This window comes from Pristis pectinata, chromosome 27, assembly GCF_009764475.1.
Source record: "Pristis pectinata isolate sPriPec2 chromosome 27, sPriPec2.1.pri, whole genome shotgun sequence".
Classification (NCBI taxonomy): domain Eukaryota; kingdom Metazoa; phylum Chordata; class Chondrichthyes; order Rhinopristiformes; family Pristidae; genus Pristis; species Pristis pectinata.
In genome coordinates, this window is record NC_067431.1 from 20,300,664 (window position 1) to 20,317,806 (window position 17,143).

The following is a 17,143-nucleotide window of genomic DNA, read 5'->3' on the forward strand; positions in this document are numbered from 1 at the left end:
AACATGATTTTGAGAATACAACTGTTGTGATCTCATAACTTTGTTCATAATAAATGATATTTGTTTTTTTTCCTTCTACCCTTTCCATCTTTGTAAATGCTGTAGGTCACCAATCCATGGACGGGGCCTTTTCTGTAAGCGAAACATTGATGCAGGTGAGATGGTCATCGAATATTCGGGTAATGTCATTCGATCTGTCCTCACAGACAAACGAGAGAAATATTATGACAGCAAGGTGAGTTTCTAGTGCAGGTTTATGGTAGATTATAACCACAGGTGCGGGGATAGCCATCGTGGGAATCACTGATGTTGTTTCTCCGCCATTTAATGAATCCTTTCTGAAATAGCACTATCTTTATGGCAACAGCGACATACTAGCTTTCTTGTGACGTAAACCAGCTGACCTGCTTGCATTATTAACTTGCACCACTTTGCAATTCATTTTTGAAACTAGTTTGTGTGCATGTATTTTGCCCATTGTACATTCATTACTCATACTGTTAGGTGGAATATGGAATCTTCACCAATCTGGTTTTGGAACTGGTGAAGCATTTTGAAACTGGGCTGCTCTGGAGAGGCCTTTCTTCAAATGCTGTGCATTATAATTGCAAAGCATTTACTACTACAAAATTGAGTATGTTATTCCTTCAGAGTTCATTATTGGCCACAGCTTTGACTTTCTTTTTAATGTTTTTACTTCTCCTCCAAATTCAAATATTGCCTAAATAATTTCATGTAGAGAGCAATTAGATTCACTCTTCGCTTTAAAATACCTTGCAAGGTTATTCACACTAGGAACTATTTGCATTCAGTTGCAGAAACTGTAAAAGAATGCTGGGATATGAATTTCAGCCTGCAGAATTCACATCTTAATAGTTTGGTGTTAGACTTCAAAATAATCCATCTCTTAATGTACTGGAAGTCTTTCCTGTCTGTCATCTTAACTGCCTATAATAATTTCTTCTGCACATGTTGCTATCTACTCTGTTGATATAAACTTCATATTGCGAAGTACCATTAACACTAATAGTCTTATGACTGGGACTTATCCATCAGTTACAGCATCATGCTTCTAATGTGTTTTCAAAGTATTCATAAAGATACAGATAGACAGCCTACTCCTTGTTGCGTTACCCCATTCCATCGCCCCTCACCCACAACACTAGGATCCCAGTAGCTGGGGAATTTAGAAGCAACTGTCAATCACAGAAACTTCCCCGGACAATCAGACCCTGTTGACCTCATCACCTGCCTGCTGGAAAACTCGAAAGAATTAGTTGGTTAATCTTCTTGGATGGGTGTTAAACAACATCATTCTTGGTAACTAAGCATCACCATCACACTCCAGACCATGGATATTACAGAAAATCAACTTTTGCATTTTTGTTAAACACTTCCTGTAGTTATTGAATAAAATTTTGCCTTAAAAGTGCTTGATTCGCTTTTGCTTGCTTCAGTAATTTTGGCTGCTTTATGGGAATGAAAATGAAACTGTCCTTGTGATGTCTTATTTCTTAGAAAACTAATGTCACTGGGGAGGAGGTGGGTTGTGTTATGACTGGCAGTGGAAATGTATGTCATTAATCACATCAATTATCCTATGATTATTGTAAAATGATATACTGGCACCCTAAAATGATCAGTGTTGGATATGTGGAAATAGTGTAATTTGCAATGAATTCATTCTGCAAATATAATTATTTTCATCAGATTGTATTGTACATTCCACCAGTTTGTGGAAACACTTCTCTCTCATTGGAACTAGCCAGGTAAAAGTTAACCTCTAGAGATGGATGGGTTGGATGCAGATCCAACCCAGATATGTCAACATTTTAAGAATTTCAAATCCATCACCAACCCAAAGACTGTGATTAGAGTGGAGAGACAGAATTAATGATTTAAAAATTTTTAAAGAGGCTGACATCCTCTGAGTTAATGTGCTGCTTAGGTTTGGTAGGTTGGGTTTCCCAGACCTTTGAAAATCCAGCACCTTTAGGGAGGCTTGGATGACTCTGAAGCAAAGATAGCTTTTCAGCACTACTGATGGACCATGAGGGGCAGGAATGCATTCCCTTAGTTTCCCTCATCATCAGAACCTTGGTGCTCAGTCTAGTTCCATAGGAAAGAGAGTGCATTTATCATTCATGCATCCACCTGTTGACTCAGATAATGGACTGAGAGTTTCTTTTTGTTGGAATCTCAGCGTGTTCAACATTTCCTATTGAGCACAGCCTAGTTTTGGTTTTATTCTTGCAATTTTTGTATTGCATTTTATCTGGTGATTCTGAATCTCTTCTAACATGTTAAATCCCCAGTGTCTATTAAGATTAAAGCAATGCTTGGTGTTTTACTGAACCACATTGAGCCTCTGATCTTTGGTTTTAGATGTCAGCAATTGGTATACTTTGGCCCATGAATAGGAAGAGTTCGACACCTCTGCATCAGACCAAACTATAGGTCTGGATGTTGGGTGAGAGCAAAATTAAACTTGGCTTTGGTGTTCCTCTTAGTCACATACCATGCTGCCACAGTTATCAGGGTTGTTCATTTCCAGTCATACTACAAGAGACGGCACATTTGGGAGAAGGTTGGGGAAAAGCCTTTTACTCATTCTGACAAAGATTTTAACTCTTTTTCTGCTGTTGTCTTTTACTCACAGGGGATCGGTTGCTACATGTTCCGTATTGATGATTATGAGGTGGTGGATGCAACAATGCATGGAAATGCAGCTCGTTTCATCAACCACTCCTGTGAACCCAACTGTTATTCCCGCGTGATAAATGTGGATGGGCAAAAGCACATTGTCATTTTTGCTGTGCGAAAGATCTACCGAGGTGAAGAGCTGACATATGATTACAAGTTCCCAATTGAAGACGCCAGCAACAAACTTCCATGTAACTGCGGAGCAAAGAAGTGCAGGAAGTTCTTGAACTGATAAAGACTTGTGGGGGGATAAAAAACCCTCTTGAGGTGACTGCCATGATTTAATGGGATTACTGGGGAAAATAAAAATTCAGGGATGGAAGTGGTGGGATACTTGTACTGCAGTGTGCAACAATGCACATTCTTGATAGAGCACAGTTTTAAACACTAGTGGCAAAATGCTATTTCAAATGTTTTCTTGCATATAGACCTGTTTAAAAAAAAAACACTGCTAAACTGTGTTGGCCGCTGAACATTTCCAAAACTGCGCAGCAGTTACAGCCTATTCCATTCCAAAAAATGTACAGTTCCTTATTTGAGAGGCAGGAATCCTGAGTAAAATCAATTTTCCAGTCAATTGTGGCACCAAAACAACAAAATAATATGAAATTTAATCTGTATTAGCAGATAACGAGTTGAATCTCATCTCTGAAAAACAAAGGGTAAGATCAAATTTGACAAAAAGTAACCTCTTTAACAGTAATGCACTAGAAAAGGCAGAGGAAATGCAAGGAGAATACAGGTTTAATGTTTGACATACAGATTCTAACCCGGGAGTAGATTTTTCATGGCAATTTTAAATGTGGGGAAATAACGTTTTTATAAATCCATGCATCTAATGATAGCCACTGCTCAACAGAACTACTGTAAAGATGATGAGGAAGATAAGCTGAATTGTGGCAGTATATGTGCAGCTTTGGAGAAGGCCTCTAGTCCCATGCGATCACTTCAATCTGGCAAATTCACTCCCCTTTCCAGGAGGCAGTTATCTCAGGTTTTATTTTAAGGTTGACATTTTTTGAACTCAGAATCACTTGGATTTGGCAGAAAATAGAATTAACACTAAAGAATGAAATTCTGCCTATTAGATTTCCTTCATTCATTTTTCTTCTTCAATGTAATAACTACTGTACTTGCTAGTGGGCCAGCTATTCAAAAGAGAAAAGACCATAATGGAAGGAGGCAGGGAAAGTAAATGGTGACCAGATTAAACTGAATTGTAACACTGGCCTTTTTGTAGGTAGTAAAGCATTGCTCACGTGCACTCAACTTGGTAATCTTGAAAACCCCATGCTTTTTCTGCACCTAGTTAGTGTTGGTAATTACACTACCTGTTTAAAGTGCACGAGGTGCGCGAACGGCACTAATTCATTCTCAAACTCTAAGCTTTAAATGGTACCCATATATTAGCAGTAGGGTAATCGATTTACATTCTAACCTTCCACCAATATAAACAGATAAATCAATGGTTTGAAGCTTGGAAATTGACATTTCCTGATCGATGGGAATAACATTTAATTTTAATAGTGTAGAGGATGGGAAAACTACAGGAGGTAGATTTAAAAAAAACCTCAATCTACCCTTCTTAAAATCCACAGGCTTTTAAATTCCAAACTTGCCATCAACTAGCAATTTTTTAAAAACTTCGTGTCCCACAAAAAAAGGCACATTCATAATTCTATAAAATATATTTATATTGGAGAATTAATTGGCATATCTTTGAATATCGACAGAGGGATAAAATTTTAAGACTAAATTTTTTAATTCACTTTTACAGTGTAATCTTCCTGAAGTGAAGAATCACTGGTTTAGGAAGTTGAAGATAAGGGCACTGAGGCGCTTTGTTGTGCAACATACTGACAAATGAGTGGTTTGTGCTCATCTGGTGTTCCTTATTCCACAATTTTAATCCATTTATTTTGATTAAAGGCTTCAGTAGCATACAAAGGAATCCCTATGAGAACATTAAGCATCCATTTGCTGCTAACTTAAAAATTATCTTTTCTGCTTTCCCAGCTGTGCTGTAACACCAGGGAAGAAAAAAAAGTCAGGTCATTAAAACTATACTGAAATATCAAATTGGGAAGGAAGGAGGAGGCTCTCATGCTTTTTTGGAAGGAAATGTTTTTTGTGTGATTCATGATAAATGACAACTGCCACAATAGCTGACTCCTGGAAAACGGAATTATTTTGACCAAATGAATGCATCTCAGGTGGGTTTCTGGCAGTGACTTAAACTTTAAAGACCTTGATCCCTTGTATTTTTGCACTGTGTGCTATTTAGATAAACGCTAAAATTAATGTGTTTGTACTGACTACAATAGTGTATCCTGTTTTTCAGGTTACAGCTGTATTCCATGTTTTCCAATATCCAGATTATTAGCTGTATCTTGTGTATTCCATTATCCTGATCAGAGATGTGTCTCCTCTGTTATCAAAGCTTTTGTTGCTTTTAAAACAAGGGGGTTGACTAATTTGGTCATTGTATCTTATTAAAGGGGCACAGTCTTTTTTTTAAACTTGAATTATCCCACCAGTACATCTCCCACCCTTCCGTTCTGTTTCTCCCTCCCTATTGACAAAGGCTGTGTTCCTTTAAGCAGTAATCAACAGCCAAACAAGCTGATGGAAGAAAGATTATCAGAACAATTTTTCCCCTCATAAGGTCCATGCTGTCCATTATTCCTGTTCAGTTGTACCTCTGGACAAATATTGGGGATTTTTCTTTTTCATTTTGTCTTCACTCAGTTGCTGCTACTGTTTAATGACATCCAACTGCCTTTTGGGACCATGTTCCTCGCTGCTACAATATCAGCTTTTACTTGAGGGCACCCTCGCACAGACGGAGGTACTAACCTCTAACATAGGAAAGGATAGGGTCGATCTAAGAACGACAATGCACTTCATTAAGTACATGATCGAATCAGCAGGGCAGCATACTTAGAGCACAGGAAAGGCGCACCTTCTGAGTGTGGCGTTAATGTTCAGGTAATGGGGGTTCTACTGGATGGGTGGGTGGGGGGAGTAGTTCTGTATGCACTGACAGTCATGAAGACGGATACGTGCTGTACTATTGACTGCTGGCTGGATGGGTACATCTAGCTGAAAAGATTTTGTTTATCATTATTTCTAATCAAGTTTCATTTTTGCCAAGCAGCTACAGGCAAACTCCCATGGTAGGAAAGAAACATTGACTAGCAGTGGATAATTTGGTTTACGTAATTCCTAATACGCCCCTCTTTCTGCATTGTAGGGCACTTCAAAAAAAAGGGGGCAGAGATTTGATTATCAGTCGCTATTGATATGTTACTCCTTTTATTTCTTGCTAACTCTTTTCGTTTTAGATAATTGAAGGAATTTATGAAGCATCAATTTGTAGTCTCGGTTAGAATGTTAATGAGTACAGCGGTCAGAGATACTGCTAAGTCCTTTTTAAATCCATGGGTTACAACAAGGTATTTAAAGTGGTGTTGAGAATGACTCAGAGCCTTAACATTTTTGAGGCTTGACTTTAATATTCTTCTGCCCAAAAATATGTAGTTTCCCATTCAAAAGAGTAGTTTGTTAGTTAGGATGTCCCTTGTATGAGCTTTCTAAACTCCTGGTTCACCTTCCTTGATTCTACATTGAATTAGTGAGAATGCTGCGTTGAGTGGAGTAAGAGCACTAGCCATGAGCAGAATCATACAATTCTTGGAAAATGAAAATAAAACTGGCCAAAAATCCTGAAATAAGCACTACATGCTCAAGGCTTATAGGTTTTCTAAAAGGGAATGGTTGGCATTCTTGTAAAAATGCAATGTTTTGTTTTGGTGTGGTGGATCCCAGGCTCTCAGCTCTGTGGTCTTCCCCTTGTCAAGCATAAATCCTCTGTGTGCCACTTTGTGAAATGCTGTACTGTATTCCATTCAGAAGCAGGGAGTCGTGAACCTTTAAGTTGACTGAAGTTCATTCTCCCTCAAAAAGAAGCATTTTTCCAATTTACTTCAACTTGATAGGAATTCAGAGATTTTAAATAGTACTTTGTCCAGTTGGTTCAGAGTGGGATTTTTATAGAGACTATGGGTAATGAGTTAAAACACTGAACAAAGATTAATATAGATGTTCTCTCCAACTGACACTATCTCTAACCCAAGCAGAGGTTTTTTTAAAAAATATTATTTATTTGAAACCCATTTGGATATATAGGAAACTTGAATATAATTGTATTTTTTAAAAAATAATGAGAATGGGAAAGAGGTAGAAAATAGTATTTAAAAAATAGATAACTGAAAATAGCACATCAGAGCCAGGTGGTGACACCTGAGTATGTGTACCAAAGTCTTGATTCATAGGAATAAATGAATCATTGGAGTTCTAGTTATTTCTTGTCTTGCCCCCTTCTTTGCAACTAGCCCACCACCCTTTTAATTCGGAGCCAAGACTCAGAACGGTTGCACAGAACAGCTGGGGTGTGTGATACTGAGTGAGCCCCACAAGAACATTGAGGGTTTTTGCTCTTTTTCTTCCCTCTTCAAACTATTGAATTTGAGTACGGAAATAACAGGCTGCAGTTAGACCAGTGATGTGGGATTCAAAATTACTTTTCGGAATGGGGAAAAAAGGCATTCTGCTGAGAGGAACTTCTTTTTGGTAGAGAAGCCCTTTGTGTTTGTGAGCATTATGCCTGCTTTCTTATCTTTAAGTTTTATGGGGGTAGGGTTGGTCAGTGGTGGACATGCGTGGCAAGTCAGAAGAGATGACTAGTTGCTAGTTTGCTTTTGTTTACAAATGTCGCTGCTTTTGTTCGTCCATGTGGCTGGTCAAAGATTGGGAATCAAACTGCCATGCGTCCCATTGTGTTGGTTTCCACAGGCGGTTAAACCATTATAACCTGCACCGCGCAGTGTATATAATTAAGTGCCAGGTTATTATTTTTAAAGAGATTTATAGACAACATATCTGAAGTTTAATGACCTGCCAATTTACAATTGAAAATACTGCCATAGTGCATATATATATATTTTTTTAGTACAGTTTATTTATTTAATTTGGGGTCTTTTGTGGATGATGTAATTTTGCATCTATCTATAGTTTAGGGGTGTTGATGAATCGGCATACCCCACACACTCTTCACTCCAAATTCTGAACAGAGTTCAACAGAGACACTTGAAATGGGGGTGATATAGCTTCTTGAAGGCAGTTTATCGCAGATGAACAAAGAGCCATTTCAGTCTGTATGGCCTCTTTTTTTTTCTGTGGGTGATGATCATAAGGAGGAAGTGCTTACTACGCATTCATGAATGCCAGTAGCAGGATTAGCCTGCAGTGCGAAATGTACTTCTAGAGAAAGAGATTCCGTAACATACCAATGCCCCAGTGTATCTGACAGAACTGGTTACAGGGACACCGAGTGCATTCACTGCAGCAGTCATGAGGCTTGATCTTCAGTTTAAGCACCAAAGTTTTGAAAAATATCTATATTTACACTGCTGTTGTCCTCTTGCACCATTTTGTAAGGATCATTCTGTACAGTTAGTGTCTTTGTAGAAAGCTTTTTTTTTGTATGTTTTGCCTCAAGATTGGGGTGTTGTCGCATTTTAAGTGGACTCCAGTTGAGTCTCTTGGGTTCCAGAGCATTCAAACCCAGGAACAATTCTATGACTGTCATTAGCAATCCACAACAGGATGGCACTCTTTTTTGTCTTCGCAACATCTGTCACGTTTCCTTTCCTTACTGGAGGACTTCACCCTGCAGTACTGCAGCAGGATTGAAACTACTAAAAATTTTGTCCCCACAGGGTGGAAATTTCAATCTAGTCACCATGGAACAATTCAGACTCAAACCCTTGAGCATCTGACAAGGAAGACACTAGTATTGCTTGATAAAATGTAATACGGTTTAACTTCCTTTTGTAACCCAACACAGTAGGACACAGCAGTTTTAAAATGAATGTATCTTTTTCTAATGACTGAACTTATTACAAGACTTTTAAATGAATGACACACCATAAAATTTGCTTAATGAAATACGTAATCCCATCTGAAAAAGAAGCGGGTTAATTTGAAGGGCTGGCTCTTATCTATTCAGCATCCATTTCAAAGCAATACAATGTTTACGATAAATCTGCAGAGATCATGTAAGACTATCATGTCTTAGTTTAAAAGTACAGAGTTCTGGATCTTACTTCAAAAAAAAATGAGGGGGGTTATTGTTTTCAGAGAAAATAATGCTTTGGTGATACTTCCCCAAAATTTAAAAATATTTAAACACTATTGCTGTTTTTTATTGTTTCACAAATGGATAGCTGACTATGTAGCTACTAGAGGGGAAATACAATTTTTAAATTATTTTTTTTAAAATTAGGGTACACATTGTGTCTGTACAACCCTGTTCCTTGTGACTAGAACGCTTCTCTTCCCGAATACCCTCACCGGAACAGAATTATATTTATATGTACGTTTTTTTTCCTTTAATGTGAATATATTTTTGCATCTCTTTGAGATGAATACACAAAGAAGTGGTAGATGTAAAATGTTCCGGTTCAGAGAAACCTTACTTGAGAAATTTGTTTTATTTTTTATTCATGATGAGGCTAATTGTATCCTTTTTTAATTATTTTTTCATTTTTTGCGTTCCTGTAAATTGTTATTTTTTACATGGCTCTTGCAAAACATCATCTTTACTATTGGATTAGTGCATCAGTGTTAAACAATATCATGGTAATGAAGGTAATTTTAATTATTAAGAAAAACTGAAAGCTATGCTAAAGAATGAATGTAAAAAAAATGTACATAGTTGTAAAAAAATGTTTCTAAGCGTCATTTTCTATGCACTTTTTTATTTAAGTGATAGTTTAATTAATAAACATGTCCAGTTTATCCTTGGAGATACTTTAAATATATTTTGTGTATTTCACATGGGCTTTTTATTAAAAATGCCATTGTTCCTGCTCTTTCTGGCCCACATTTCAGAGTTGATCCTCCGTTGCTGGGCCCCTCACTGAAATTACTTGTTTTCATTGGACCACACACAGTTTTATACAGGATTATATGATTATGGAGTTACTACAATGGAATGTCATATTCCTAATTTTTCCAGAAGAGGTGACCCAATATAGATGGGTGAATTCAAATCTACTTTGCGGCACAGTTTATTGTAAAACATTATGACATGGGTCAGTATGATTACAGATCTGTGATGCAGGTTTTGAGTAAAACTGAGCTTGGAGCAGATCTCACTGTTGGTGATACATTTGTGTGTGATAGATCAGAGCTTTAAAGACAAAAAATAAAATCTGGAGTAAGCCAAACAGCCCTCCAGGTCTACTGCATAATTCAGTATGATCTTGGCAAATTCTTTCCCATCTAATTTCTGTATCTCCTGATTCACAATGTTCAAAAATCTATTTATCCGAGCCTTGAATGTACTCAAAACCAAAGCATTTATAACTCTCCGAGATGGAGAACTCCAAATTTTTGCAACCCCCTGGATAAAGGCATTCGTCATCTCAGTACTAAGTGGCAACCCCTTCCTAAGACCCCCCTTGAAAGTAAATGTTCATCCCTCACAGCATGCAATATTTACCGTTTGTCTGCTCATTGGGGGGAGTCACCCTGGATTGCCCTCATTTGCTTCCTTATGATAATTGCAGACCTTAATTTCTTCTCAATCCTTGGAATAATCTTTCAAACACAAGGAGATAGGATAACATATCTTTATTAGTCACATGTACATCGGAACAGTGAAATACATCTGCGTAGAGTGTTCTGGGGCAGCCCGCAAGTGTCGCCACGCTTCCAGCGCCAACAATAACATAGCCCACAACTTCCTAACCCGTACGTCTTTGGAATATGGGAGGAAACCGGAGGAGCAGGAATAGGCCACTCCGCCCTTCAATATGATCATGGCTGCTCTCAGCTGGCTGCCTCTTCTGTGCCAGTTACCCACAGCCTTTATGCCATGATCTTTCAAAGATGTATCTGTCTCCACTGCCCGGAGGAACAGAGAATTCTGGAGATTTACCACTGCAAAAAGAAATTTCTATGCACCTGTTTTAAATTATCCACCCCTTGTCACTATGCCCCCTCATTCGTGATGAAAATTTGGGTTTTTCATGTACCTGAGTTCGTAAAGGATTGGGTTGCTAAACAGCTTGTTTACGGCAAATAGATTGTTCAGGTAAAACAAATTGTTTCAACACACCAGCAAACCCTTGCAGCCAACCAAAGGAGTGAGCCCCTTCATTTTACCTCTGGTACTCCAAGAACGGAGGAGGACTCATGGCATGAGAACATCCAGGAAGAAGTGCAGGTAATGCAAACTTGAAAACATCCTGCCACATTTTCCCAACACAGTGGAATTAGTTAATTTCAGGGCAACTGTCCACATTGCAAACAATGCCTGCCTGTTGGACTGATTATTTTGAGCCAGCTCTATTGATATGTATTGTTTAATCAGTATGCAGCTTGTGGAATAAAGTAGACATTACGTTCTAGCCTCTCCATTTTCTGGTGGCCGTTTGATGAAGGTCATTAACTGTTGATTAGTGGTGTGTAAATAGCCTCAGGTATCAGTTCATAACCTTTTCACATCGTCATGCCATGTTTTCAGTTGTTTCAAGATGCAAGATTGTATCTTCTATCATAGGGCATGAATACAATACCCAATTAATGGATAGTGAAACCTTAACTCCTGCCTGGCATCATCCTGCAGCAGTGGAATATGCCTCTCGTGTCTTTGGTGTGTCTGCAGACTGCACCATTCAATCACATTTAAATTCTTGTGATTATATACATCTTCCTAAGATGTGCTCAGCCTGTAGAGCACTTAATGGAAGGGACAATACATTTGTGGAGGTATTAGAAGGTTGCTGTGTCTCTGAACTTTCTAAGGTCCTGCACTCTTCCGGAGTCGAAATTCACTGGCCGTGGTGATCTCCTCTTGTCCTTCCTCGTGGCTCAAACCTACCCGTCACTTCCAATCATTAGCCACAACATTCAACAATTGAACCTTTTAAGATGATGGAAATCTGCCTTAATATCACGAAGATATATAATTTACAGTTGAGCTGTTGACTAATATTTGAGCTTGGCTTTATTTATTGTTAGGGGCCTGTGTTTATCAATGCACTAGCTGCTGATGTGACAGAATCTACACTGGCACCCTGTTTAAAGCATCTACATAGATTTATTGTAACATCATTTCACATTTATGTAGATGAGCATCGAAGTGACAAGCTAAAGCAGAGCTGCATTCAGCACTGGAGGATATAAATGGTGTATGTTACAATTTTTTTAAACCTCTGGTTTCCTGCTCTTTTGCACAGCCTTGCAATTTTATTCCTTGTGATATTTGTGCGGTTCCTTTTTGAAGGCCATTGAATCTATATTCATTATGGTTTGGGAGAGTGTCTTCCAGAGGCAATGACTTGCTGTGTTGGAAAATAGAGTGCACCATCATTCCAAACAATATTTTTTCCATTATTGTGTACAGCAATGTGGCAAGAGCCTCCTTCCTTGATAAATAGTTCCTGATCTTTTAAAAGGGTATCAGTCTAAAATCGTTGAGCCTCGAGTCAGAGCAGGGAGTGCTATTTGTTAGCCATATCTACATTGTAATAACATTTAATTTGGCTGTAATGTGGATGAGAACATGGCAGATGGAAGATTATGTAGGAAGATGTGATGTCCACTTTGGTGCATATCATAGACGAGCACAGTATTTGTTAAATGGCGAAAGATTGGGCAGCTTTGATGTTCCAAGAGACCTGGGTGTGCCTGTGTGCCAAAATGCAGCAAGTTAGTCAGACGCCAACCGGTATGTTGATCTTTATGATAAAAGGAAAGATGAGACTGCAGATGCTGGAATCTGGAACAAAAAAGGTAAACTGTCCCAATGAAGGGTCTCGAACCATAACATCGACCATCCCTTTGCCTTCACTGATGCTGCCTGACCAGCTGAGTTCTTCCAGCCGATTTTTTTTTTTGCTTTAGAATAAAACTGTTTGATTACAGAAGCAAAGAAGCTTTTTTTTACTGTACATGGCCTTGGTGAAATGACTGGAGTATGGTAGACAATTTGTTTTCTGACCTCAGGGAGGATGTACTAGTCACGGAGTACAGCAACAATTCTCTACAGTGGTTCCAGGGATGGTGTATGAGGCTGAGTAGACGAGGTCTGCATTCTTTAAAACTCAGGAGAATGATCTCATTGAAACTTACAAAATTCTTGAAGGAACTTTAGGGGTGAGATGCAGGGCCATTATTGCCGCTGACTGAGGAGTCTGGGTTAAGGGGCACCGTTTGAGAATAAGGAATGGGCCCGTTAGAACTGAAATGAGAAGTTTCACTCAGGGTGATGAACCTTTGGAATTCTCTGGCCTGGGTGCCAGTGCAAGTTCATTCAAAACAGAGGTAGAGAGACTTCTTGGCAAGAAAGGAATCCAGGGATATGGGCATATTGCAACAAAATGGCCCAGAGGTAGATCGGCCATAATATTGATGAAAAGCAGAACAAGCTCATGAGGCGAATGCCCTGCTCCTTTTCATGTTCTTGTGTTAATGTTTAATTCAACGTGGATTTTTATGTCCATAAAATATAAGAGCAGAATCCGGCCGTTCGGCCCATCGAGTCTGTCATTTTAACTTGCACAATTCAAACGTTCTCTTTCCTCGTGGCATTGCCTCGTGCTAAGATATGGCGACTTTATTTTGCCCTTGGCCGCCGTTGCTGAGGCCGGGAGGTCATCGACCGGCCCGGGATAGCTCAGTTTTGCCTCATTCAGGGGTCACACTTGGGTGGGATTACTGGACGGTGATAAGGAATGAAGCACTGCTTAGATCTCCCCTGTGTGGTGCTTCCACGCTGAGTTGCTTTTCACAAAACCAGTGTGAGCGAGTTTATCTGTGTCTGATTGCTGAGATTTACCACAATCTACGGACAGGTCAGTGCCCTCCGACTGAACCCGCCCACAATCCCATTGGCTGGAGTTGAACGTGAAGAAAGCCGGGGCAGTCCAAAGTCCATTGCAGCAACACGCTCCTTCACGTCAACCACAAGACATGAGCAGCCTCAGAGACCAGGCTGTGCTACAGGCCATCTTCAACCCCAACAACCCCTTTGGTGATGATTTCTGGCTGGATGCAGAGGTTGAACTGACCGATGACGGTGAGACTCGGGGGATTAGGTGCAAGAGAAAAGGTGCACTATCCCTTTACAAATGGTTATGGACAGGATCCAGTTCATCTGGGATACTCTCAAGGGCTTGGCTGGGACGGGTGGGGTATTAAGAATTGTGTTTGGCAAGGTTATCTCTATAAAAAGCCCAGCGCAATAGAATCTGTAGCCCATTATAAAGCATGCTGAGAACCCGTACCCTGGAGTGAGTGGGTGTCTGAAGGGGTGGTCACATCCCGCTCCGGGATTCAGCCCCTCCGAGAATCTTTGCCAGGCCACCCCAAGGGTCAGTTCCCGAGGAACCTCTGACCCAGGAAAATGCATCAGCCATACAACCTGTTGAGCGCCAGACGCTCTTTCCCTTCCCCATCTTCACTTGGATCCAGTGCAGGGATTTCAAACTAGTGTTGAGATTGTGGATCACTTTGCATATTTGCTTTATTGCCTATCCATTGCTGTGATTAGATAGCAGATTTGATTCAGTGCTGGTGGAACAGGCCAAGGACTTGGAGCTCCGTGGAGTGTCTTTGGCGGAGGCTGGGAATATTGATACTGCTTTGGAGCTTTTTGGTCGGGCCATCGCAATCATCCCCGAGCGGGCATCTGCCTACAACAATCGCGCACAAGCTCTCCGACTAAAGGGAGATACGACAGGTAAACACCACCATGATACAACGCAGGAAATAACACACACTGGGGAAATGACAGATCCTTCTTTGGTCAGCAGAGGGTGCATCAGTTCATTTTAGTGTTACCGGATTTCTCAGTCAGCGAGGTTGGGTGAAGGAGTGAATGACTGAGACAACGATTGGCTGGACGCATTGATAGCCTACGGTTGACTTGACAGGCAGAAGGTTTGATAACTGGAGCAATGGATGAACAACTGGGGCAATAGATACGAAGGATGGGTGGGTGAGTGGGGTGCTGAGTATAGCGATAGATGGCATCACCATAGGTGGACAGTGTTTCCATGTGGGGGGTGATTATGCATTTGCAAAGGTCAGTATTTGTCACATGATTATTGAGATGTCTATCAATGATAGACATGATATCAATGCCAGACAGCAACAGCCTAGTGACTGGATATTTCAACAAGCACTGATTTTTTTTTACTATCCAGCAGAAATCACTATGTGAAAACTGGAATGCATGATGGCTTTACCTTTCTTGCTGCCGGACGATCTAAGGCTAGCTGTGCAGTCCAAACACCTATCTTTTACTCTTTGTCTCTGTCCATTAGATGTCCTTAATGTATAGATTTGGAACTGCTAGGAAAATGGGTGAAAGGACGGAGGAGCCTGGGGAGTGCTTATCTGTACTAATGATTCCATTGGCTGATGTTCTGTGCATTGATCCACCATGAAACGTCAGGCTGACCATTGGATAATTTCTGTTCCAGGGGCTCTGAGTGACCTGGACAAAGCAGTGGAGCTGAGTGGCGGCAGAGGGCGGACTGCCAGCCTGGCCTTGGTCCAGCGTGGCCTCCTCCACCGACTCAGCCAACGGGACCCAGAGGCTCTGCAGGACTTCCAACAGGCGGCTGGTCTGGGCAATAAGTTCGCCAGGAAGCAAGTGACCCTCATGAACCCCTATGCAGCTCTGTGCAACTGCATGCTGGGCGAGATGATGGCCAACCTCAGAAATCCTAAGGCCTCTACACCACCATCAGTGTGAAGCGTTGTGTTCCATTGGCACCAGAGTTGAATGAGATTGATGTTCCTCCTCATCTTTTGTTAATTTTCTTTGAAATAATTTACATGTCTTTGCTCCTTTTATCACCTGTTGGGATGCTGCCTCCCTCTGTGCTGTTGGGGGATTCACAGTTGCCATTCCTGGGCCCTGAGACTTGATCAGAGTTTGCTCCAACTCCAGTCTTGCCCCCACCTGCCATCTCCCCCTTTTGGCCAGCATTGGTGGAGGTTGTGATTCACCCTGCTCAATGAGAGGAAGCCATGGCCACCAAGCCCTGTTAGGATCCTAGCCTATCACAGGTTACCACACCCTTTGAGCACTCTACTATTGGTTATCAGACCATGTGTGATGGTGGCTAGCACTCTTACTTGCCAAATTATGTATCAGTTAGCCAAGCCATCTATTATTTGTTAATAGACTCTGTGGAGAAGACATGCATCCACTGCTACTAATTACCATATTCTTCAGAAGGGGAGTCTAATCCCTTAGTTACCAGACTGCGAGTCTGCAGCTGTAATCAAATTTTGAATGATGGCCCATCCCTCTACATTATCCACCAAAGAAAGGGTTATCTTTATTTCTAGTTTTAGTTATTTGGCACCTATCAAGAATCCATCTCTTTAAAATGGATTAAATATAATTAAATTCAGCTTTTCTCGCCAAACGCTGAAAAAGGATGGACAGTATCTGGGAATGCCTGGATGGACCTGTTGGGTTTACTCCTGTGCAGTAAAATCTTTGCAATGGATGTTCCAAATAAACAGTCCAGGCTTGCAGTGCCTCCTCCATTTAAACTCAGCATGGGTTAGATGTTGAATGCATTTAGCAAGAGGATGAGTAGCTCAGCCAACCACTCACTGAATGCAAAAGATTAGGGGATTGGCAGATGTTAAACTCCTAATCTCCAAACAATTAAGGAAAAGAAGTACAAGATCTGATGCAATTTACTTTGGCTTGACAGGGACGTCAGATGCAGATGTTCAGGTTGATCAGCCTCAGAGAACAGGAGATTGGATTTCTGCTTCTAACAAGGACAGAATGGACAACTAGTTATTTTCCATGTTGCAAAGACCATTATGTTGAAGGGTGGATTTACAATAGATATTTCTGTGTTCATTATCTGTAGAATAAAATCTTCTTATTTACAATTAGTCTCATTTCATTGTCCATTCTACCTTTTCTAAGTTTGGAGGGGCTCTGTGGGAGATTTTAGTGTCTAGTTCATACAGCAAAAGGCTTCATTGGAACATGTGGATTACCCTTTCACAGGATGCTGTATTGGCAGGAAGGATGTACTCCTGATCACAAGGAACAAATAGGTCTGCTTACAGGAGAGAAGCAATGATGATGAGACCGGGAGAATGCTGAGACAGATCTCAACATTTGTAACACAACGATGATATTTTTGGAACCTCTTGTAAAGATCTTAAAATCAATGCCAAAATCTCCCATGGTAACAGACATTTTAGGATAAGGAAACAGTAAGAATAATTAGTCAAGATTAATTTGCATTTAGGGAAAAATTGGTTTCGGAAAAAAATTACATTTGCACTGCTGACTTCCTGATGCAATTGAATGATATGGAGGTGC

General features: G+C 40.3%; 2 protein-coding genes across 5 annotated transcripts in view; both read left to right on the forward strand.

The window, feature by feature from the left end:
• Nucleotides 1–9,587, forward strand: part of kmt2a (lysine (K)-specific methyltransferase 2A) — a 126,143-nt gene extending 116,556 nt beyond the window's left edge. For 3 of the 4 annotated variants that reach the window (XM_052039673.1, XM_052039675.1, XM_052039676.1), the window contains 2 exons: nucleotides 106–235; nucleotides 2,660–9,587. In XM_052039673.1, the coding sequence (XP_051895633.1) occupies nucleotides 106–235; nucleotides 2,660–2,935 (406 nt within the window). In that variant the 3' untranslated portion in view covers nucleotides 2,936–9,587. The remainder of the gene's footprint in view (nucleotides 1–105; nucleotides 236–2,659) is intronic. The other variant, XM_052039677.1, reaches the window with a different exon arrangement.
• A 4,107-nt stretch (nucleotides 9,588–13,694) lies between these two features.
• Nucleotides 13,695–16,701, forward strand: ttc36 (tetratricopeptide repeat domain 36). Its single transcript, XM_052039941.1, has 3 exons — nucleotides 13,695–13,852; nucleotides 14,327–14,515; nucleotides 15,261–16,701. The coding sequence occupies exons 1-3, from the start codon at nucleotides 13,747–13,749 to the stop codon at nucleotides 15,533–15,535; spliced, it is 570 nt and encodes a 189-aa protein (XP_051895901.1). The 5' UTR covers nucleotides 13,695–13,746; the 3' UTR covers nucleotides 15,536–16,701.
• The last annotated feature ends 442 nt before the right edge of the window (nucleotides 16,702–17,143 follow it).